This window comes from Crinia signifera, chromosome 5, assembly GCF_055691185.1.
Source record: "Crinia signifera chromosome 5, ASM5569118v1, whole genome shotgun sequence".
Taxonomy (NCBI): Eukaryota; Metazoa; Chordata; class Amphibia; order Anura; family Myobatrachidae; genus Crinia; species Crinia signifera.
In genome coordinates, this window is record NC_139221.1 from 328,238,708 (window position 1) to 328,262,269 (window position 23,562).

The following is a 23,562-nucleotide window of genomic DNA, read 5'->3' on the forward strand; positions in this document are numbered from 1 at the left end:
AAATAGGATGGTTTCTATTCTCCCGCTGCTCTGCGGTCCCCACGGCGAGCGGGAGAATCAGCAGCCGCCAGTCTTTTGAATAGAATTTCTTTCTATTCTCCCGCCGCGCCCCCGGTCTCTCTGCTCTGCACTGCGCCGGGGTCCCTGCCCGCCGCCGCTACATCTCGCGCCGCTCCCCCGGACCGATCCCCACTCCCATCCTGCCACTCCCGCCCCTCCTCGGACCGGTTCCCGCTCCCACGGACCGGTAGCTCCCCTGCAGCTCCCCGGATTTTTACATGTGCTAAATCGCATCTGATTTATCACATGTAAAAAATGGCACATCAAGTGCCACATCTTATCAAGCTCCCCCGGGGAGCTGCCGGGGAAGCTCAGGGGAAATCGGGGCTGACTAGTGTAAGGGGGCCTTTAGAGTGCAATCTCACTAGTACAAGTAATGGGTTCTTCCTGTGGCACGGGGCAAGAGGAGCAGTAGGGGTTGTGGGGATAATGGTGGGTGGAGCTACACTGGTTGTGGGGATGCTGGTGGGTGGGTCTGTAGGAGTTGTGAATAACAATACTGGGAGGAACAGCTGGGGTTGGGGAATCGTGGTGGGAGGTTGTACACGGGATGTGGGGACCCTGGTGGGAAGGACAGCCATAAATGCGGGGACCCTTGGCAGGGGTGACCCGGGTTGCGGGGACCCTAACGGCAGGGGTAACCCGGGATGCAGGGACATTGGTGGGAGGGGCAACCCTGTTGCGTAGACGCTGGTGCGTGGGGCACCTTGGTAGGAGTGGCACCTTTTGTTTTTCCCCTGGTGTGCTCAAAGCTCTTTGTGGTCACCACATTCCTCACCGCTATGTGTCACTGATATATTGGTAAGTTTGCAGAACACAACTTGCTTTCGGTGACCTAGATTACACAACCCTTCTGTAGGAAGCTGGAGCAGAGGCTGGGATGAGCGCAGTACGAGTGCTGTCTGTACACTGCTATATGAGGAGTAGGTAAAGCAGCGATCATGGTGAGGAATAGAGGGAGCGGGGTCACTGACGTACGAGTCCTGAGCTTTCCCTGTGTTCACCCCGGAGAACTCCCACATCCCTGCTGGGGGGGGGGGGGTAATGGCATCCCCCCTTCTCTGCTACAGAATGGGAAGTGTGTAGGAATGGGGTTGTCATGGTTACTCAATAAAAATGTTTGCACAGTAATGACAGTCCTTTTATTAGAATTGTAACATTAAAGGCAGCTGACTGTTCCACGTGTGCGGCCTGGGGCGCAGCGCTGAGCGGACGAGGTCAGGAGACTCTCCCCCAGCCGCACTCCCACTCTGCAGGCGCACTTCTGTTTGACGGACAGGGCAATGCGGGCACAAATCCCTTCACACGCCTGACGGCTACTTAGGCGGTGGCAGGGAAATGTTCCACTTGACACATGATTGCTACACAGCACATTTACCAGTTTAAAAATACATTATTTCAGCCTCTATTATCCCCCCTCCCACGTTACAATATAAAGGCTTCAAATCAAATGCTTTTTGCACCTTCGCCGTCTGATTTCTTTCACACTTTTGGTCACAGATTGTATAGCTTAAAATACTCCCATCTGTCTGTAAAGCCACATGCTGCCCTGCACAGCCCGGCGTACACTGAGGAGTTCCGAGGGGACAGAAACCCGCGGTCCGTAGCACAAGCCGCGGTCACATGGGTGGAAGCTCTGCGTTCTCATGCATATTACAGGCTTATTTACATGTGCAATGGATAATTATCATGCTCACATTAGGAGGCCAGTGGTATGATGCCGAATTCGGTCTTCTAGGTCTTTTCCGAACCAAATATCATCTTTCCCTTGTGCGATATGAAATATTATATTTGAACATTTAGAGCTGGTAATATGACATATGTGAGGTGCGCCGACGCTTCTCAACGTATTAAAATATCCATACAATGGGTAGAACACAGAACACCTTTTTATTTTGGTTCCGGCATTTTTTATAGTTTTAATTAATCTGTCCATTCTCTTATTGCCAAAGCAGTGCTTTACATCGCAAGATTGTCATCTTGCACATAATAGTCCCTGCGTGCACAAATACTCCCTAAAATCCCTTAATCCCCATTACACAACACACCATATCGTCAACTATTTCCCTTGAACTCCCTGTGAACGATCTAGTTAACGAGTCATTGACATTATAGTCCAAATGAAACTGTATGAACGAAGAACATCATTCACGACCCATGGGAACATCGTTAACCATACTGAGCGCGCACACTTAACAAATTTACAAATGATATCGCTCAGATGGGCCAAAATTTGCGATATTGTTTGTCCTATGCCTCAGTGCAGTGGTTCCCAAACGTTTTGAATCGCAGCTCCCTACAGTCTCTGACTATTTTTCACGGCACCCAAAAGTTTGTTACTGAGAATTTTAGAAAATAATATTACATTAAATGAGTTGTGATTACATTTTATCCAGTTCTGTGGCGAGGAACATGATTCACTTCTGTTTACCTACGTATTTTATAAAGCCACAAGCACTGATTTTTCCTATGTCGTTGACCATAAACAATTAGAATTGCTTCTGGACCACCAACCTGGGGCACCACAGGGAGCCATGGGGCACAGTTTGGGAACCATTGGCTTAGTGTGTATGGGTCTTCAGACAGCCACATTGTTCCTTACAGACATCAGTAAGGGGGTGTGGTATAACACACCAACAGTTGGGATTCCGACAGTCACTAGCCCAACGTCGGAATCCCGACTGCACAGCGGGGGGAGCGCAACGAAGCCCCTTGCGGGCTCGCCATGCTGTGGGCACAGTGGCTTGCTGCGCTCGCCACCTATTTTATTCTCTCTCTATGGGGGCTGTGGACCCCCATGAGGGAGCAGTCGACTGTCGGTGAGTCGTCCGGCACCCCAGTAAGGACGTTCTCGCATTGGGTCATGATGATCTGGTCCCACACCTTCTATACCAGTTATACAGCTCATCAGAGGATTGGATTTCCGCTTCATTTCTGGACGGTTATATACCTTATTCTTCCTGCCAGTAATGTATTGAGACCGCACAGAGCGGATCTGAGCCTAAAATGCATTATACTGTATTACAGACTAATCTCTACCATTGAAGTAGTAGATAATAAGTCATCACTGTCAAATGTTATCACATCTGTCATGATAGGGGAATTGGTAGTCACACATTAAGCTGTGAGGCAAGATACGGATTGATAGCACGACGTCTGGATAAATGCAGTTAGCACACAGTAATGTACACGCTCCCATCTAGCAATGGCCCGGGCAGTGTGTGGGTGAGGTTCCGTTTCACCTGAAGTCCAGGGCTGGATGCTGCATCTGCTCAGGAGACTGATGGCAGATATTGCCTGTGGTTCAGTCTGCATCAGCACCCAGAACACACACACGCCTCAGGCCATAGGAACCTTAATTATCCCCGTCATTTCCTATGTACTGGACCGCTGTCTGGCTTGACCCGCAGCTTTCACCTTCTCACTATTGTACTAATTGAGTCTAATTAGAGCGCACACAATAATGTGTCTTTTATAGGACAAGGCTGAGGTACATCCTGTCTTCTGTTATTGCAAGTTACAGATTATCAGCATATACATTCTAACAAGGCGAAGGATGGGAAGGGCCAGCTGGAGCTTGTAGTCCACAGATTGCTTAAGGCCCTACAGTAAGGCATTTATCATTGGTATTTACAGGAATTGTACAATTATTTTTGTCTTTGTATTTTCCCCCGGCGCTTTTCATTAGTACATAGACCACCCTTTGCTAAGCAGTAGTTGCTGCATATTTGTGCTCTGTATTAAAAGCGGATGAGTGATCAGGAATGTCCCTGCAGCATCTTGTAGAGTAATTACTACTCTCAGTGTTCTGCACTGTCCTCCAGCCCCCCCCCCCCTCCCAGGATCTGTGCTTCCCGTGTGCATCCTGCAACCAGTGGGCTGGGGAGAAGGCAGCCCAAATACAATGGGCTATGGTTCGCCTTTGATGGTATTGTTGCTCCTAAATGACCAGGGACAGTCCTAATGTGGACGTGCTTGCCAGAGATCTAATATCCTGGAGGGCGCGGGAGGAGGTTTATGGGAAGATTCGGGTCGCCGTGGGCCTGATTGCAGGCGATTTGGAAATTAAGCTAGCTTTTTATACGCTTATTAAAAGGATATAAATAGATCTGGCGGCTGCTTTATGAGGTGATTGTGTTCTTGAATGGGGAGCAGCAGTAGGTAAGCGGGAGGTGATCAGGCGCTTCTCCCAGACTGCTTTCTGTGCTTACATCTTGTTAATGGAACCTCTGGCAACTGAAACCATCTCCTCTGTCCATAGCAATTGATGGACTTACTAATCATTGTACATGCATTTTGTCAGAGACCAGAATCCCTTAGTGTGTGCTTGCCAAAGCAGTCTCTGTCCGTATGGGCTCAGGAACAAACCATGTTCAGTTATTATTATTATTATGCTGTTTGCCGATGCTCCACCAGATAGGTCGCCTCACGTGAGTTACACTGTATGCTGGTGCTCCAGCAGAGATAGGTCGCCTCACGTGAGTTACACTGTATGCTGGTGCTCCAGCAGAGATAGGTCGCCTCACGTGAGTTACACTGTATGCTGGTGCGCCACCAGAGATAGGTCGTCCCAAGTGAGTTACACTGTATGCTGGTGCTCCAGCAGAGATCGGTCGCCCCAAGTGAGTTATGCTGTTTGCCGGTGCTCCACCAGAGATAGGTCGCTCCAAGTGAGTTATGCTGTTTGCCGGTGCTCCACCAGAGATAGGTCGCTCCAAGTGAGTTAAGCTGTATGCCGTTGCTCCACCAGAGATAGGTCGCCCCAAGTGAGTTATGCTGTGTGCCGGTGCTCCTCCAGATAGGTCGCCCCCAAGTGAGTTACACTGTTTGCAGCTTTTAGGTAAATGCCATGCGCTTTCATAAAGTTGGACAGCTGTTTCTAATGCCTGAAGGCATCTTTTGTGTCTTCAGATGTAGCCCATGTAAGGTCCAGTACAAACGGTGAGATATTGGCTAATGGACAATTTTGACTAAGCAATTTTGAGAGATTTTGACTAAGCGATTTTGTATGAAGTAATGATAGTCTATGATCTAGTCAAAATTGCCTTGTCTGCACAGTCTATCTAGGCTAAGCAATCTCTGCTAAACAATATTGACTAAGCAGGAGAAAAATATGGCGATTTGGGCTAAGATTAAGAGATTAAGTCAACACACAGATATTTTGGAGCTGCATGGCGGCCGTATTGTCGTCTTGCCCAGGTGTTGTGTGACACAACATGAAATATGGTTCTTATTGGTGCTGTTTAATGGTCCTACAGACTCCTGACCAGATGGTGACCAGGTGTGGCTGTGGTCTCCTGACTGACTGCTTCTGACCAAATGGTGACCAGGAGTGGCTTTGGTCTCCTAACTGAATGCTTCTGACCAGAAGGTGACCTGGAGTGGCTGTGGTCTCCTAACTGAATGCTTCTGACCAGAAGGTGACCTGGAGTGGCTATGCTCTCCCAACTGAATGCTTCTGACCAGGAGGTGACCAGGAGTGGATATGGTCTCCTAACTGAATGCTTCTGACCAGAAGGTGACCTGGAGTGGCTATGCTCTCCCAACTGAATGCTTCTGACCAGGAGTGGATATGGTCTCCTAACTGAATGCTTCTGACCAGAAGGTGACCAGGAGTGGCTGTAGTCTCCTAACTGAATGCTTCTGACCAGAAGGTGACCAGGAGTGGCTGTGGTCTCCTGACTGAATGCTTCTGACCAGGAGTGGCTGTGGTCTCCTGACTTCATATTCCAGACCAGTAGGTGACCAGGAGTGGCTGTGGTCTCCTAAATGAATGCTTCTGATAACTGAATGCTTCTGACCAGAAGGTGACCAGGAGTGGCTGTGGTCTCCTGACTGACTGCTTCTGACCAGGAGGTGACCAGAAGTGGCCGTGGTCTCCTGACTGCATACTCCAGACCAGAAGGTGACCAGAAGTGGCTGTGGTCTCCTGACTCCATACTCCAGACCAGAAGGTGACGAGGAGTGGCTGTGGTCTCCTGACCAGTGGGTGACCAGGAGTGGCTGTGGTCTTCTGACTACATACTCCAGACCAGAAGGTGACCAGGAGTGGCTTTGGTCTCCTAACTGAATGCTTCTGACCAGATGGTGGCTGGGGAGGCTGTGATCTCCTGACCAGCTGGTGATCAGGGGTGGATATGATTGTGGCCTCATGTTTTTTTTTTTTTGCAATTCTATACCAAAATGCGGTACACTTGTACGGTGTCCATGTTGACGTATCTTGACATGGATACCAAAAAACGTGAAAAACTCATGTTGTCCCTTTTCATGTCAACCCATTGCTTGTGTCGACCTTTTGATCCTGTTGAACTTTTTCATGTGTTGACCTACAGTATGGCCTGTTGACCATCGGCCTTAATGTTGACCCCATGACCCATATCCTGTTCCCGGGGGTATGGATCATAGCGTCGACACAGGAAAGGTTGGTTAGTTTTTCATGTGTTTTTGGGGTCTTGACACCTGAGCACACAATTCCCAGATTACTGTACCACTGCGCTCGACACACTTTACTATTTCCAATCGTAGTCCACGTGAATTTGAAAAGTATGAAAGAGTTTAAAAAGAAAATTAAGAAGAAAAATAAATTTTGAAAAACGGCTATTGTGAAAAATGCCTATTGACCCATAGTCCGGCTGGTCCCGGGCATGTGATACTGGGCCAGATTCTCTGAGCTACAAAAGTGATAAAAGGGAGAGTTATAAGCAGCCAGCCAATCAGCTCCTACCTGCCATGTCACACACTGTGTTTGAAAAATGTCAGTCAGGATCTGATTGGCTGGCTGTTTATCACTCTCCATTTTATCACTTTTGAAGCTTAGAGACTGTGGCCCATTATGCGCACCTCTCCCGGGCGGGTTCCTGGGTGCTGGGGATAAAGTGTTAAGCTGCGGAGATGTGCACAGCTCTGTACTATACCATAAATGTGTTTATCTGCTATAATCCACGGTCTGTAAATTGTATACATAAGAGGATTGCACTTATATAGCCCATCCCCAAGCCTCTTACAGCTCCATTATTGCCGTTCTACATCTTTATGTAGATGTTACGCAGAATGATTAATGTTGTGCCATTGCTGCACCACTATATGCACCTTTTTTACTAGTAAAATTAGAAAATAAATCAATTTTCTGGTAAATCTATTCAAAAGCCAGCAGTGCAGAAAAACATGTGCTTACACAGCAGTCCTGCAGCCAGCAGGCCTGTCATTTAGCTTCCCCCTGCTTATCTCTCCTCTCCTCCTTATCTGTACCCTACACAACCCTGCAAATCCCTTCCATTCCCCATGTGCTTCCTCTGGCTGGGAGGCGAGTACAGCACCCGTACAATGAGACTGGCCTGTGCTACTGAATGATAACCACATGCATCCTGGCTGGGCTGCCTCGTGAGTGTCAGCCGTGGTTATACCTACACATCCTGCCCCCGTGCTGTAATCCGTGCGCTTGTGGGATGGAGACGCTCCTGGGCCTGTGGCTGTACCACAGTATAGGGGGCAGCGTAGACCATCAGACCCCATCCTATAAACGTATGTAATAGTGGGGCTAGGCATCCAGGTGATAAAACACATGGGGAACGCGGTGTCCTAGGAACAGAAAGCAGAACGTGCAATATGTGAGACATGTCTATGTGCAATTACGGTGCGGTATAATAGATGTGCACTTATAGATGATGGCCTCGTACGGTCATCAACGGAACAAAAGATGCACAGGTGAAAGGCGGACTGTGTATCGTCAACTGGGTTAAAAGGTCAATATGTGAATGTCGACCATAGACACAGTTGACATTTTGTAACTTGTCACTTACTGATTGTGACATAGGCTCACTCGCACCATGGCGTCACCCCCCTTACGGTAATGGTTTCTGGTGTATGTAAATAAGATGCAAACTGTAAGGATCACTATGATTCGCTGCTGTTCTCAGAGTGTCTCCGGCACGCTTCTTTTCACTTCACTTCTTATTGGTATACTGTGTATTATTATTTTATACCTATATAGCAGAGAGTGAATGTTTTAACGAAGAGCAATTACCATTACAGATGTTTAGTGATACAAATGCAGGAAATAGGGTGTCGGGGTGTAACCAGGTGGGACATGACTGACACCTACTGCGGTACAGGATGACTGCTGCCTCGCTGCTGATACAAGTCCCGGATAGCTCTACATCCTGCGCATTGATTGATTATTGATACGATGTCAATGGCCCTGACACACTGAGCTGCTGCCATCGATCACTCGTCTGTCTGCAGAGGAAATACTGGATTTACTGCTGTGAGACATCTTCACAATACGCTGTCTATTCTGTTACACAGTGCAGCTAGTGGGGATGTGTCAGCTGGCAGCATGATGCGGATATGTACTGGTGATCCGGCTCAATCAGTGCAATGTCTATGCCTTGTACCTACTGGTCTGCCAGGAGAGAGGATACAGTGTGTCTCCTGTGTTCCAGATGGTCTCACACTTGTGATACAGTGTAACAAGTGTCCTGTGTCACAGACGGTCTCACACCTGTGATACAGTGTAACAAGTCTCCTGTGCCGCAGATGGTCTCACACTTGTGATACAGTGTAACAAGTCTCCTGTGCCGCAGATGGTCTCACACTTGTGATACAGTGTAACAAGTGTCCTGTGTTGCAGACGGTCTCACACTTGTGATACAGTGTAACAAGTGTCCTGTGCCGCAGGCGGTCTCACACTTGTGATACAGTGTAACAAGTGTCCTGTGTCGCAGACGGTCTCACACCTGTGATACAGTGTAACAAGTGTCCTGTGCTGCAGGCGGTCTCACACTTGTGATACAGTGTAACAAGTCTCCTGTGCCGCAGATGGTCTCACACTTGTGATACAGTGTAACAAGTGTCCTGTGTTGCAGACGGTCTCACACTTGTGATACAGTGTAACAAGTGTCCTGTGCCGCAGGCGGTCTCACACTTGTGATACAGTGTAACAAGTGTCCTGTGCTGCAGATGGTCTCACACCTGTGATACAGTGTAACAAGTGTCCTGTGCCGCAGGCGGTCTCACACTTGTGATACAGTGTAACAAGTGTCCTGTGTCACAGACGGTCTCACACTTGTGATACAGTGTAACAAGTCTCCTGTGCCGCAGATGGTCTCACACTTGTGATACAGTGTAACAAGTGTCCTGTGCTGCAGGCGGTCTCACACTTGTGATACAGTGTAACAAGTGTCCTGTGTCACAGACGGTCTCACACTTGTGATACAGTGTAACAAGTCTCCTGTGCCGCAGATGGTCTCACACTTGTGATACAGTGTAACAAGTGTCCTGTGTCGCAGACGGTCTCACACCTGTGATACAGTGTAACAAGTGTCCTGTGCCGCAGGCGGTCTCACACTTGTGATACAGTGTAACAAGTGTCCTGTGTCGCAGACGGTCTCACACCTGTGATACAGTGTAACAAGTGTCCTGTGCTGCAGGCGGTCTCACACTTGTGATACAGTGTAACAAGTCTCCTGTGTTGCAGATGGTTTCACACTTGTGATACAGTGGCATAGACGGTCTCACACTTGTGATACAGTGGCACAGACGGTCTCACACTTGGGATACAGTGGCACAGACAGTCTCACACTTGGGATACAGTGCCACAGACGGTCTCACACTTGCCACAGACGGTCTCACACTTGTGATACAGTGTCAGAGACGGTCTCACACCTGGGATAGTGTCACAGACGGTCTCACACCTGGGATACAGTGTCACAGACTGTCTCACACCTGGGATAGTGTCACAGACGGTCTCACACCTGGGATACAGTGTCACAGACTGTCTCACACTTGTGCTCCTGCTGTAGTCTCTGAGCTTTCTGTGCTCAGCCTGTAATGATAAAGTCCCTTTTACCCTGAGTCTTCCTACTCTATGCAGTGAAGGATGAACCTGCGCTACAGACATCTACAGTCACTGGCAGAAAGAAACCTGTACAACCTTTACATGCAAATTCTGCAGCTACAGATAAAGAGGGAGGGGGGGGGGGGCACGCATACTGCAGCAGTGACTATACCACATTGCCATTATAACTCTCATTCACTCTCCACTTGGGATAAGAAAGTGCACAGCGCCACCACCAGGAGGCTGTGGGAACAGCTCTAGTTGCTAACACTGCCCCAGGCAGATGACGGAGAATCAGGAGTCTTATTATACAGGGCTTAGTCAGTGTGCCTCCCAATTACGCTGCACTCGCCGTCCCTTGCAGAGAATACGTTAAAGGAAAATGACTAAATTTCATATATGCCATACATGTATGCATCCATCTGTATCACATTACATGTACATTAGCGGTAACATGGTGTGATGTCACTTACACGTGCTATAATTAATCCTCCCTGCGGGGCCAGTTATAATGCATACCCCCGGCCTTCCTCGCGCCCTATAATTTCCTCATCTTGGGTTTAGACCCCCGCCGCGCTAATAACTTGTATCACGTCTGTGATTGAGCGGCTGCGGGATGGACGGTTTGTCAGGAACAATCCTCTTATTAGCGGGAGGCGATGATTTCACTGTGTCATCTGATGGGTGCGTCAATCATCCCCTTTGAGAGTCCTTTTTAATTTGTTGAGACAGACGGGAAACATCTGCTGGGACGCTGTGACTGCCACAACAGCTTTCTGTGCCCAGGAGTTATGCACTGCACACTGCCATAAGCCATTGCAGCAATCGGATTCATTGTGACCTATGTCCAGCACTTGTTCTTACCCAGATTGTACAGAGCGGATGCAGCGTGTCGTGTATGTGCAGTGTAAATGATCTGTCCTACATACATCTGCAATTCTGCGCCACGTGGGAGACATTTACTGCGCACTGCACTCATCTGGTGAAACCAAGAGGCCTATAAATATTTACTGTTCGGAGATAATATCACGGCATAAGTCAATGTCGGCTGTCCGCACTATTTAACGCCACCGCCGAGAGCCCACCGCTGCTCCTCACTCTTCTCCTCTGTAATTAACTTGTGTAGACTACAAGGGGAAGTCACCCAGGGTGTACTAATAATTACAATAATGAAATGTCTTTCAACTCTTGTTTATTAAATGAAAGGAAGTTGCTGAACAATGTGAAATTCCTCCTCTTATTTCTTTTTAATGAGGCTTCTCCGATGAAGCACATCGTAAGCAGCATTTTGGGGATCATTTTGGCTACCCTGTATCTCGCAATAGTTGTTTATGGCTTTGAACATTTCCCAATAATGAGTATTTCCAGTTCCAGCAAAACGCTCTCATCCGTGTACGCGGTCCTATACTGGGGTACATCGCACGCCTGTGACCATTGATGGCACCAGGTCAGGCATACTGGGGTGCCAATTTTCCTTGGCACGGTGTAATCAGACTCTGTAATTAGACAGCAGAAGCATTTCTATACCGAATGGTTAATTTTTATTTTACTACCTGTAGAACTTTGTCATTTTATTATATTTTCTAGATTTTGTTAGACAGCATTGCACGATGGGCAAAAATACATTTCCCTAAACTGTCATCTGTGTGTGGAGTTTGTGCATTCTCCCCATGCTTGTGTGGGTTTCCTACGGGTGCTCCAGTTTCCTTTCTCAATCTTAAAATATATTTGTAGGTAAATTGGCTCTGGACAAAAGGGACCTTATTGTGTAAAGATGCACACACCCTGCGTGGCGTTTTGATTTTTAAACCGTGTTGCTACAAATGCCAAACAATGTGCGCTCCCGCGGAGCCTTGAATCACTCAGTGTATACGCACCTTTTGTGTGTGCATGTACAATACGTGTGCAGACTGCAAGGGGTTCTTATCTGCCCTCAAATTCTATGTTTCTATGTAAAAGCTGTGTTGTGTGGTAGCTACAGACTAAAGGTGCGTACACACTGGGCAATATTGTCAACAATATCATCGGTATTAAAACCGTAGGTAGCGAACAGGAATAAAAGGCACAAAAATTCCAAAATATAGTGTAGTATTTTTAATTGTTAAAATTTTCAAACGCAATACCCAAAGCTAAGGGGAAAATTCCGAGAAGCATATCCCCGATTCGGAGGCGGAGAAGAGGAACGCAACTTTTCCAGTAGGGACGTATTATTTCTCTACTTGGTGTGCGCCGGTGGAGGGACCACTTCATTTGTGTATTTATACACTGAATCTTTGTATCGTTCAAAATATTGGCCAGTGTGTACGCAAAAACGTATGGTTAACGAGGGCTTCTGTCGTCTACACGCAGCCCAATTTTGGCTGTCGTTCAAAAACAGCTGCATAGTACTAGACTCTAACTCTAGTTCACTAAACACATCTAATAATATAATAACTAGTCCTATGCTGTTATCACCCGTTACCAACCTCAAATGGTCTCCAGCCAATTAGCTCCATTGTCATTCCCCCCCCCCCCTTTTTTTAAACCATCTCTAACAGAACAGGAGCTGATTGGTTAGAGCACTAGTAACGAGCGATAACGAGCACATCGTTCATTATTACATGACTTGTTACAGGTCACAAATGTGAAGCTCCGCGACACACTCTCCTGTGCTACGCGTGTGTATTGCGATGTTCTGTCACATTACATTGTTGGGTTACTCACAGTCATCTGAATAAAGTGGGTTTCCCAGGAAACTGCAGCATCGCTACTCAACCTCCCGTGTTGTATCCTGGTTAAATATAGAACACGTTTAAGTCTTTAATAGAACGAGCAGGTCCATCTTTATCTCGCAGAGCATTACAGGTGTTCATTAACCATTGGTGTATGGAATCCTGTGGGGTTTTCTGTTGAATCATGGAGTTGTCCTGGGAATCAGGATCTAGGCTCGGCAGAACCAAAATGACATAGTTATACTTCAATGTAAACTCTACCAAGAGACCCTGAGCTTAATGTCCCATCTTACTGTATACCCGCAGTATGTGCCCATTACTACAGCTGAACGACCCTTTATTGTCTGTTGGGGGTTGTCACATTTCACCAGCAAAGTTCCTATGATTCAATGCTAGTAATTTACAGAGAGCTGCACCCTTGGGGCTTTCTATGTCACTTGTAAGATGCGGAAGCCACAATCTCCTCTTTATTTAATAACTCATTGAGATTTACACATTGTGTCACGCTGGGGAATATTACCTGATGATCGCTTTCCTGCTCCAACCGAAACGATCACTTATTTCACGTATATAAAGCTAAATCAGACCAGAGGTTCCTCTTCTGGTTCTCATGTCACTGAGTGTCATAATGTAGGAGTATGTTCAATGATCTAATTCCATTTAAGTATTTAATTTATTTTATTGTGTACTATTTAATGAATAAAAGGGTCAGCTGATATTCTTTGTGCTACTTGGTGGACCTTGCTCCCTCCTCTATATAACAGTCCATGGCTTCCTGCTGCCTCCATTCCCCTCCTCACATCATGTCACTGCCCCTGTCACATGCAGCCCTGTCCTCACTGACACATCACTCATCTCCTGATATACTCTGTACTGCTGGGGACCCTGCTCCTCCCACTTTATAACCCCCAGTCTGTGGCTTCCTGCTGCCTCCATTCCCCTCCACACATCATGTCACTGCCCCTGTCACATGCAGCCCTGTCCTCACTGACACATCACTCATCTCCTGATATACTCTGTGCTGCTGGGACCCTGCTCCTCCCACTATATAACTCTCAGTCTGTGGCTTCCTGCTGCCTCCATTCCCCTCCTTACATCATGTCACTGCCCCTGTCACATGCCGCCCTGTCCTCACTGACACATCACTCATCTCCTGATATACTCTGTACTGCTGGGGACCCTGCTCCTCCCACTTTATAACCCCCAGTCTGTGGCTTCCTGCTGCCTCCATTCCCCTCCTTACATCATGTCACTGCCCCCGTCCTCACTAACCCATTACTCATCTCCTGACATCCTTTGTGCTGCTGGGGAACCTGCTCCTCCCACTTTATAACCCCCAGTCTGTGGCTTCCTGCTGCCTCCAATCCCCTCCTCACATCATATCACTGCCCCTGTCCTCACTAACCCATTACTCATCTCCTGACATCCTTTGTGCTGCTGGGGAACCTGCTCCTCCCACTATATAGGAATGTAAAGTGAAGCTCAGACTAGCAATTGTTGCTCTCGCAAAGCAAAACATTTTAAATTAAGACTACTTTGCAAAGAACATTTCTTCCCAGTAACTATAATCTCCCAAATCAGGTCATGATTGCATAATTACAAGTGCCACCACAAATTATGATGGTAAACATTATGAATAAATATATTTCATAACAGATGCTGCCGACGGCGTGACGAGCGCAATCACTTTTTTTATATTTCAATTTATGTTACCATTTAGCTAGGATCTGAAATGTTAACTGTTCTGTGTCCCGGATAATGGTTTGCGAGGCGGCAGTGTGCGCGTCTGTGACGGGCTGCGATGATGATACTGATGTTATCCCAGTGTATGTATTACACAATAGTGGAATCGCTTACATGGATCTAGTCCTATGGGTTTCTGCTACAGACACTGGAATCCCACATGGAATACTTCTGTATGTACCGTGTGCTTCCTCCTGGAATAAATGTAATCAGCAGTATGAAGCCCCATGATTTACACAGATCTCTCTGTTTTCCAGGCATTTCACACAGCAGGAGACCAATAACACCATAACTTCTAGCACCAAATCTGTACTGCAGCTGTCTGAGATCGTGAGAGGGTCCTCTCGGGTGAGTGTAGCTCTCTTCTAATGCCGTGCAGACAGAAGGTGTTACCGTCACGTGGGGGATGGGGGGTGGTCTGTGGGCAGTCAGGAACTGGTACACCACATGTTGGGGCCCTGTGTCCGGAACGAGAGCATTCCTGCCATAAGTGGCGTTTTATGGGTTTTTGAACCCATAAACTCCCCATTCCCCCCAATACAGCGAGCCAGGAACACTAATTACTGTGCCACCTTTGATAAGGCTCTCGTCTTTTAAATAGAAGTTCTAGATGATCGTATGGATTCCAGTCCCTTGAAGGGCCGAGTGTTGCGGCCCAGTCCCTTGAAGGGCCGATTGTTGCGGCCCAGTCCCTTGAAGGGCCGAGTGTTGCGGCCCAGTCCCTTGAAGGGCCGAGTGTTGCGGCCCAGTCCATTGAAGGGCCGGGGTGGCGACCCAGTCCCTTGTAGGGCCGTGTGGCGGCCCAGTCCCTTGTAGGGCCGTGTGGCGGCCCAGTCCCTTGAAGGGCCGAGTGTGGCGGCCCAGTCCCTTGAAGGGCCGAGTGTGGCGGCCCAGTCCCTTGAAGGGCCGAGTGTGGCGGCCCAGTCCCTTGAAGGGCCGAGTGTGGCGGCCCAGTCCCTTGAAGGGCCGAGTGTGGCGGCCCAGTCCTTTGAAGGGCCGAGTGTGGCGGCCCAGTCCTTTGAAGGGCCGAGTGTTGTGGCCCAGTCCCTTGAAGGGCAGAGTGTTGCGGCCCAGTCCCTTGAAGGGCCGAGTGTTGCGGCCCAGTCCATTGAAGGGCCGGGGTGGCGACCCAGTCCCTTGTAGGGCCGTGTGACGGCCCAGTCCCTTGAAGGGCCGAGTGTGGCGGCCCAGTCCCTTGAAGGGCCGAGTGTGGCGGCCCAGTCCCTTGAAGGGCCGAGTGTGGCGGCCCAGTCCCTTGAAGGGCCGAGTGTGGCGGCCCAGTCCCTTGAAGGGCCGAGTGTGGCGGCCCAGTCCCTTGAAGGGCCGAGTGTGGCGGCCCAGTCCCTTGAAGGGCCGAGTGTGGCGGCCCAGTCCCTTGAAGGGCCGAGTGTGGCGGCCCAGTCCCTTGAAGGGCCGAGTGTGGCGGCCCAGTCCCTTGAAGGGCCGAGTGTGGCGGCCCAGTCCCTTGAAGGGCCGAGTGTGGCGGCCCAGTCCCTTGAAGGGCCGAGTGTGGCGGCCCAGTCCCTTGAAGGGCCGAGTGTGGCGGCCCAGTCCCTTGAAGGGCCGAGTGTGGCGGCCCAGTCCCTTGAAGGGCCGAGTGTGGCGGCCCAGTCCCTTGAAGGGCCGAGTGTGGCGGCCCAGTCCCTTGAAGGGCCGAGTGTGGCGGGCCAGTCCCTTTAAGGGCCGGGGTGGCGGCCCAGTCCCTTGAAGGGCCGGGGTGGCGGCCAGTCCCTTGAAGGGCCGAGTGTGGCGGCCCAGTCCCTTGAAGGGCCGGGGTGGCGGCCCAGTCCCTTGAAGGGCCGGGGTGGCGGCCCAGTCCCTGTGAAATTGTATGAGGGCTCATGGTGAGGACAGTAAAACATTTCCCCAGGAGAAGAGCCTGTCTACTTCACCCTATATGTAGTTCTGGCAGCATTGCGGTCTATACTTTTGCACACAGGGCCTGGTTTATACTGTATTTATATACAAACCTGATGGACAGATACAATGTTTGGGGGTCTGTACAGGTAATGCCGCTTGCAGTTCCCATTTAGGGGGCGGTAACCTGCACCATTCTTTTAAATGGGGGGTGGGAATATCATCCTCATTTTGGAGGCAATACTGGTCCGGTGTCTGTGTTGTCAGGCTTCTTGGACCCCAATGTCCAGATCTGGTGACCGATGGTGTCCCTAGGCTGCGTCCTAAATCGCAGCACTCAGATTCTAACTACCAGGAGGCTTTCATCTCTTACACAGAATTACAGGGCCGCTTCCTGCGCAGTCCCATCCCCGTATGAATCAGGCCCATCATACACACAGGCCGGGGACGCTTAATGCACCTCGCCATCCCATTCATACAACACACTTCTCATAAATTCCAGCAGCTCCGGAAATATATTTCACTTTAATTCACTTGTACATTACACGGATAAGATCTGGTTATTGCTGCAATATATGGAGCGTGTTATGAGGGCGTTGAAGTCATTCCTCGGATTAGTTGCCTGTTTATAGAAAGACAATAATAAGAGAAGGAAAGCCGAGTGTTTTATCCCCGTTACACATTAAGGCCATTCTCTTCTATTGCAGCAAGATCGCCTTCAGCTGGACAGAATAAAGAGCCAATTATCCGATGCCATCCAGCGCTACGGCTCCGTGCAGAAGGTAACACGTTCATCTGAAAGGTCTGATTAGCTGAGAGCATGTACAGTGCGCTTACCCTGCCAGCTGCAGATTGGTCGGCCGGGTAAGAGCGTTTGGGAGGGAGCCTGTCCAAATGAAAATCTATATTGCTGGGTTACACGCTGAAGCAGCCAGTATTTTCCCTGCATGCAAAATAATAAACCCATTGTGTTGAATGCGTTTGGGAACCACTGGGTCAGTGATCAGCTTGAAGCTGGTTCCAGCTGGTGGTTCCATCTCCAGTCCTACTGACCCGTTGTCCAGCTGTACTCCTACAGAGGGGCAGGTAATTGGTCTCTGTGCAGCCTATGGCCAGTTACTTGTGTTAAGGCCCACACACACTGGTTGACTTTGAGCTGAAAGCCCCCCGGTGTGTACGGGGCAGCGATGAGTGGTGAGCTCCCGCATCCTCGCTGCCCCCGGACGCTCATCCTCTGGTATCACCTGCTGATGAGCGACTTGTTGGACGACTTTCCATAGCGTCTGTGAAAATCGCTCAATGTGTATGCACTGCGCTGTTTTCAGCCCAGCGATTTTACTTGGTCAACATACAAGCTTGGCAAGATCGCCCTATGTGTGTATAAGTGGGTCTGACAGGTATTCAGGGGATGCGGTCATTTGGTCTACAGCATTATGGTCAACACCATTAGGTCGACATGGGTCTAGGTCCACATGCGAAAAGGTTGACATGGTTCTAGGTCGACAGGTCGCTAGTTCGACATTGTCTAGGTCCACAGTCAAAAGGTCGACATGGGGTTTTTCACTGTTTTTTTTTTGAGCCGACATGTGCCGACTGGCGGTATTTCATGCCCTACCATCCACTAGGGCGTGGTGGAAGAATAAAATAGTGTGCCGAGCGCAGCGAGCCACCGCGCCCCAAGCATTGCGAGCACAGCGAGCGATACGAGGGGATACAGTGCACTTTAAACTGTGTCCATGTTGACTGTGTTGACATTCAGGTCAAAAAACTTGGAAAAACCCCATGTGGACTGTCGACCTAGACCATGTCCACCTAATGACCTGTCGACCTAATGACTTTTCGACCTAGAACCATGTCGACCTTTTCCCATGTCGACCTAATGACTGTCGACCATAATGGTGTAGACCAAATGATCCCAACCCTTACTCAGATGGGAGCTTCAGCTCTGTAATAGGAGACACCTGTATTTACTGTATACACAGGGAAAGTGCTTTATTGTACGGCTCTAGTAATTGCATTTTACCTTTTCACCCTTTGAACTCAATAAAACCGAAATAGTTAATAAAAGAATCTTATTGCTGTGTGTTTAAAATAACAATTTACATAGAAATTGTGTTGGTTTTTCGTCCGTAATCTGCGCTTGTGTTTGCCGGCACAGCAATGCCCTGTAGCATATGAGATATATATATATGAGTGGCAAGCATTTAAAAATATATTGGAATTTTTTTTTTTAAGCGTTTTAAACTCCCTCGCTTGCCTATATTTGAATAATGTTGCATACTTAGAACCACGTTCCCTCCGGACGTTTCTCATGGTGTAATGGGAATATAAATGGTGCGCTTCCTTTTTTTTCTTATCATCCACAGAAAATAGCAGATAAATCCAAATCGTTGCTCGGCGGTGGACAGAGAAACTCAAAGCAAGTAAGTGTCATCTGTACCTGTGTTTTTGTCCCTGACATCCGCCAGTGGAGAGTGATAAAGTTTTGGCTACGGACATGTTACGGGCTGTGTTTGAAATGGGACATTTGGGAACTGATTGGTTGATTTCTCCACATTGCTCCCAGTGTGTCGTGTGTGGCCCCCATATGCAGTGCTCATTGTGGATTACTGGGGGAAATCCTCACTTATTTACCCTCCCAGCTCTAGGCGGTCAGTACAAAAATACGGAATATTTACAGCTTTTCATTCTCTTTTAATGTATGACAGTCGTTCCCAAACTGTACCGTGGCACCTTGGAGGGACTTGCAGGAGTTCCCTGGTTTGGTTGTCCATAACCAAATAGTTATTTACAAAAGTATTTGGCCACACCTGTCAATTATTGAATTCAGGTGTTTCAATCAGTTGTTGCCGCAGGGGTACAAAATCAAGCTTCTAGCCATACAGTCTCCATTAACAAACAGCTGTGATAGGAAGTGGGTCCTTCTGAAGAGCTCAGTGACTTCAAGAGTGGTACTGTGCGTGAGGATTCCGGGGTCATGCAGCTGCGCCGCGCAACTTATGCCTTTCGCATGGACCCCAATTTCCTTCCGAGTACCAAAGATCACACAGAAAGCAGGCAATAGCAAGGTACAACGGCACCTTTATTATATAAAGACTAAAGGCCCATACAGACACTACGATGATTCCTTAATGATGATGAACGACCCCATTATAAATCACCTCCTGAACAACTCAGAACGACTTCGTTCAGGGTCGTTCAGGAGGTGAATCTTTCAACATCGTCTAGTGTTTATGCTGGGAATGACGGACGACTACAAACGATGCGCGTACCCGCGGGTCGTTAAAGACCATAGCCATCGTCCATGCATGCAGGTCAATTTGGCTATGGTCGTTAACAATGTTTGTTTTTTCTATAGAAAAAGGACCTGCATCGTTTGTGGTCGTTTCTCATCTGTCGTGCACCAGCGATCACTGCAATGCTGAGGTCGTTCATTTTCACTTCAAGGGTGAACATGAACGATGGTAGTTAAGATGTGACACATCGTAGTGTCTGTATGGGCCTTAAATCAAACCTGTAAACCGTAACCACACTATGTACATATATATATATATACAGGTAGAATTAACATAGAACACAGTTATGAATAGACCAATATGACTAGAACCACACTAAGCAAGAACCCCCGGCCCCTATACCGGAAATATCCACCTCAGGGAATACTTGCGTCTGCTGGATGTTGGTCGCTAGGAGGGTCGATGATGTCATCCTGCTGATCTCGGCCTGCGCCAATCACTACTCCTGGGAGTAGGGCACCCTGGAAAAGTCACCCAGCTCCAGCTGGCACACTTAAACCAGGCACCTGTGATTGCTCTGGTGGGGGCAATACGCTTGGCTGCGTTCCCATCTACCAGCACCAGGCAGTCAGGCTTGGTTCCTGGCAGCCACCTGTCCTTTGCCATTTCTCAAACTCAACAACCTCCCAAACCCTTGTGCGAGCCCTCTTCAAACCTCCCAGGATGCTCTTCTCACCTGGTGACCTCGCAGAGGACCCTGATTGGTGAGATTTCAATCCTGCTCTAAAGCTGCCCATACACTAGCCGATTTTGGTCCGATTTCGGCCAGATCAGTCGGATCTGACCGAAATCAGACCAAAATCGGCTAGTTTTGATGCCCCCTCAGATCCGATGCGCGGTCCCGTGCGCATTGGATCTGCGTCGGGTGGTCGGACCTGCTGCACGTCCGATCACCCGACTTGGGACCGGGTCTGTAGTGGTAGTGGGGCGGCGGGGTGGGCGGCAAGTGCAGGGTCCGGGGCGGCTCTGCAGAAACACTTCGCTGGTCAGCGGCGGCTGTGTTTTGAAAACAATTCAAGCGATAGGCCTGCCGCTGATTGGCTGAGGGAGAGAGCGCTCCCAGCCAATCATCAACGAGGTCGCTGATTGGTTGAGAGCGCATCCTCTCTCAGTGGCCAGCCTATAGTTTGAATTGTTTTCAAAACACTGCCGCCGCTGACCGCACGGTCTCCGCAGTGACCATCCAGCCGGACACTGTGGAGACTCCTGCCCGCCCTGGACCCCATCCAGCTCAGACTCCAGACCCCCTGCAGCTCCACGGGAATTTACATGGGATAAAACGCATGCAATTTATCCCATGTGAAAAATGGCACATCAAGTGCCAAATCGTAGTGAGCTCTCCCGGGGAGCTGCCGGAAGAGCTCAGAGGACATTAGGTCCGACTTGTCTTTCAGACAAGTCGGCCTAATGTATGGGGGCCTTTAGATAGTGTCTCAGGCCAGTACAGGGACCCCCTGTGGCTTTGGAGACATCTAGCATCTAGTCTAGCAGCGGCCCAGGTAGAACAAAAGCCAGGTAATTGTGCTGATAAGGAGGGTTGTCCACTTTGGGATCGTATAATGAGCCATGTTAACCCCTTGTCTTTATTATGGAATGCCCTTCCATGCACATTAAGACTGTCCTCTACCCTTCAAACTTTCAAGCGTTTGCAAGTGTAAGTGGGAGCAAGTAATGAGAGGAGAGGTCGGGTTGGGATATATTTTGAGACAAGCAAAGTGATATAGGTCGGTGTAGTCAGAGTAATGGATTTACTTTAGTAGATCCCCTTATATACATTATGCTATACAGTAGAGCCCCTTGCACACATTATGCCACACAGCAGAGCACCTTATACACACAACGCCACACAGCAGGTTTAGGCTGGGGAAGGGACATATACTGCTATGTAATCCTCCTTCCCCACCCCCCAATAAATCCCCAAAGGTTGATAATGGCATCGATTGCAGGTTTAATGTAAAGGTGGTGAGTAGCTTTATATGAAAAATAATACAACTTAGTGATAATTAGCATGTTTTAGATCTAAGTATTTAACAAAAATTAGAAATGTAAATGAGTTTCAGCTTAATAAGAATGAGTGACCAAGCCAAGAAACCCTAGATGTTCGATAAAGACATGAACCAGAAAACCTCCAGTGATTCCCCTGCAGTTGGTGTATTTGTCCTTGTGACTGTAGCGCACCGGTTCCCCGGGGATTCCAGCTGTCTCAGTCCACTCGCCATCATTCCCCTTAATCCCAATTCTTGTCTTCTTCCAGCTCAATAACTGCAGATAAAACCCTGCACTGTAATTCTTAGTATGGAATTGTAAATGATTGAACACAGTCAGAATTAGCAATACAATCTGTAGGAGACGGAGAAAGCTCAAGTCAATACAGAGATCCGTGAACCACAAACGTAGTACTATCGCTGGCTAGCCAGTATCTGTTATACGGCTTTCAGTGTATATTGCCATATACTATATGACATGGACAAATTGTATCATTGTACCAGTTTTTGTGGCATAGGTTATATGTTCGCCTCCACCTCTGTCCCCTTCTGCTTCTCTATCCGATGTGTACATAGAAGAGCTAGCTTTTAGGTGAAAGGTTCTCAAAGTCGGTCCTCAGGACCCCACACAGTGCATGTTTTGCAGGTTTCCTCGCAGAATCACTAGTGAAATAATTAGCTCCACCTGTGGGTCTTTTCAAATCTATCAATGAGTAATGAATGCACCTGTCCGGTGACCTGGAAAACATGAACTGTCTGGGGTCATGAGGACTGAGTTTGAGAACCCCTGCTCTAGGTACATCTCTATATATTCTTTATTTTTTGTCTGGATATAAACACAGGCCACAGTGTGCTACATGTTCCCTGTGTAGTTCTCACCCTCACGTTGTGCTTTTCCCTCCATTTGACCTGTTACATGCTCTGAATTCTTTGTACATATAAGTACCGAAGTGATGATAGAATCTGATGTTTTGTATACTGTGAGTCACTTTCTAATGCATTTTGTGATGTTTCCTTCCAGTTTTGTTGTGACAGATAGTAGCTGGAAGTATATACTACAATATGCTGAGTGCATGTCCTTATTTACTAATGAATAGTGAAGAACCTTTACTTTTGCAAACATCTGGAATCAAAGAAATGTTATTTATTTTATTTTAAATGAGCATACCTTTTTGCGCTGTACCACCACCGTCATTGCGTTGTGCGCCTGCTCATATTACTGTTTAATATGGTAAAACACGGTCTCTCGTTTTGCTGTGCACCTCTCTGTGGGGTGTGGACATAAGAAAGGGAGTAAAGGTGCGTACACAGGGGCGATTTTGTGCAAAATCGCAGGAAATATGGTCGCTGAGCGACCATATTGCCCGCAATGGGAGTGTGCACCGGCGATATATCGCCGGGTGCGCGCTCCCGTTTTTGCCCCTGTGGTGATTGCTGGTCGCAGGAACATGCTCCTGCGACCAGCAGATTACCACTGCAGGGCTCCCCCCGGCAGTTTCTTTTTCATCAGCGACCATCTCTGGTCACTGATGTAAAGTAGAAACTGAGCAATATATCTCCCCCGTGTGTACACAGCATAACGCACCTGTATGTCACTATGCTAGGGTTTAGAACGAAACATTCTTTTTTTAGATTTTGTGGGAAAAATGATATAACCTGAATTTTTAGTCAGGTAATTTTTGGTAGAACTTATTGGTACGTTTTTTTGGCTACAACAAAATCTGTATACAGTATATTTATTTATGTTCTTTCTGCTAAATTGGTACAGTTTAAAAATCATATACAGTATTGATTCTTTTGGTAGGGTTTCACAGTTTTCCTTGTAGCCCAATGTTCAGGATCTTTCATTAAATTTCACTGTTACGTTCCTTAAAACAGTCCCAATTTGAAGTGATCGTTCTTTCAGAAAAATAATAAAGGGTTTATTTCCATGTTTCCTACTATTAATTTTGTTTTAATATACTTAGAGTAAATTGAAGAAATACTTTTTACCCCCAGTGAAATTAAGGATTATACTGGACCTCCTAGTGGCTACCAGGCATTGCAGTGTGAGTCCAATTAAGTGCAATAGGAAT

General features: G+C 48.0%; 1 protein-coding gene across 7 annotated transcripts in view; it reads left to right on the forward strand.

The window, feature by feature from the left end:
• TSNARE1 (t-SNARE domain containing 1) overlaps positions 1–23,562 on the forward strand; it is a 281,169-nt gene that overhangs the window by 98,780 nt on the left and 158,827 nt on the right. For all 7 annotated transcript variants that reach the window (XM_083144956.1, XM_083144957.1, XM_083144951.1 and 4 more), the window contains 3 exons: positions 14,607–14,697; positions 16,914–16,988; positions 18,573–18,629. In XM_083144956.1, the coding sequence (XP_083001082.1) occupies positions 14,607–14,697; positions 16,914–16,988; positions 18,573–18,629 (223 nt within the window). The remainder of the gene's footprint in view (positions 1–14,606; positions 14,698–16,913; positions 16,989–18,572; positions 18,630–23,562) is intronic.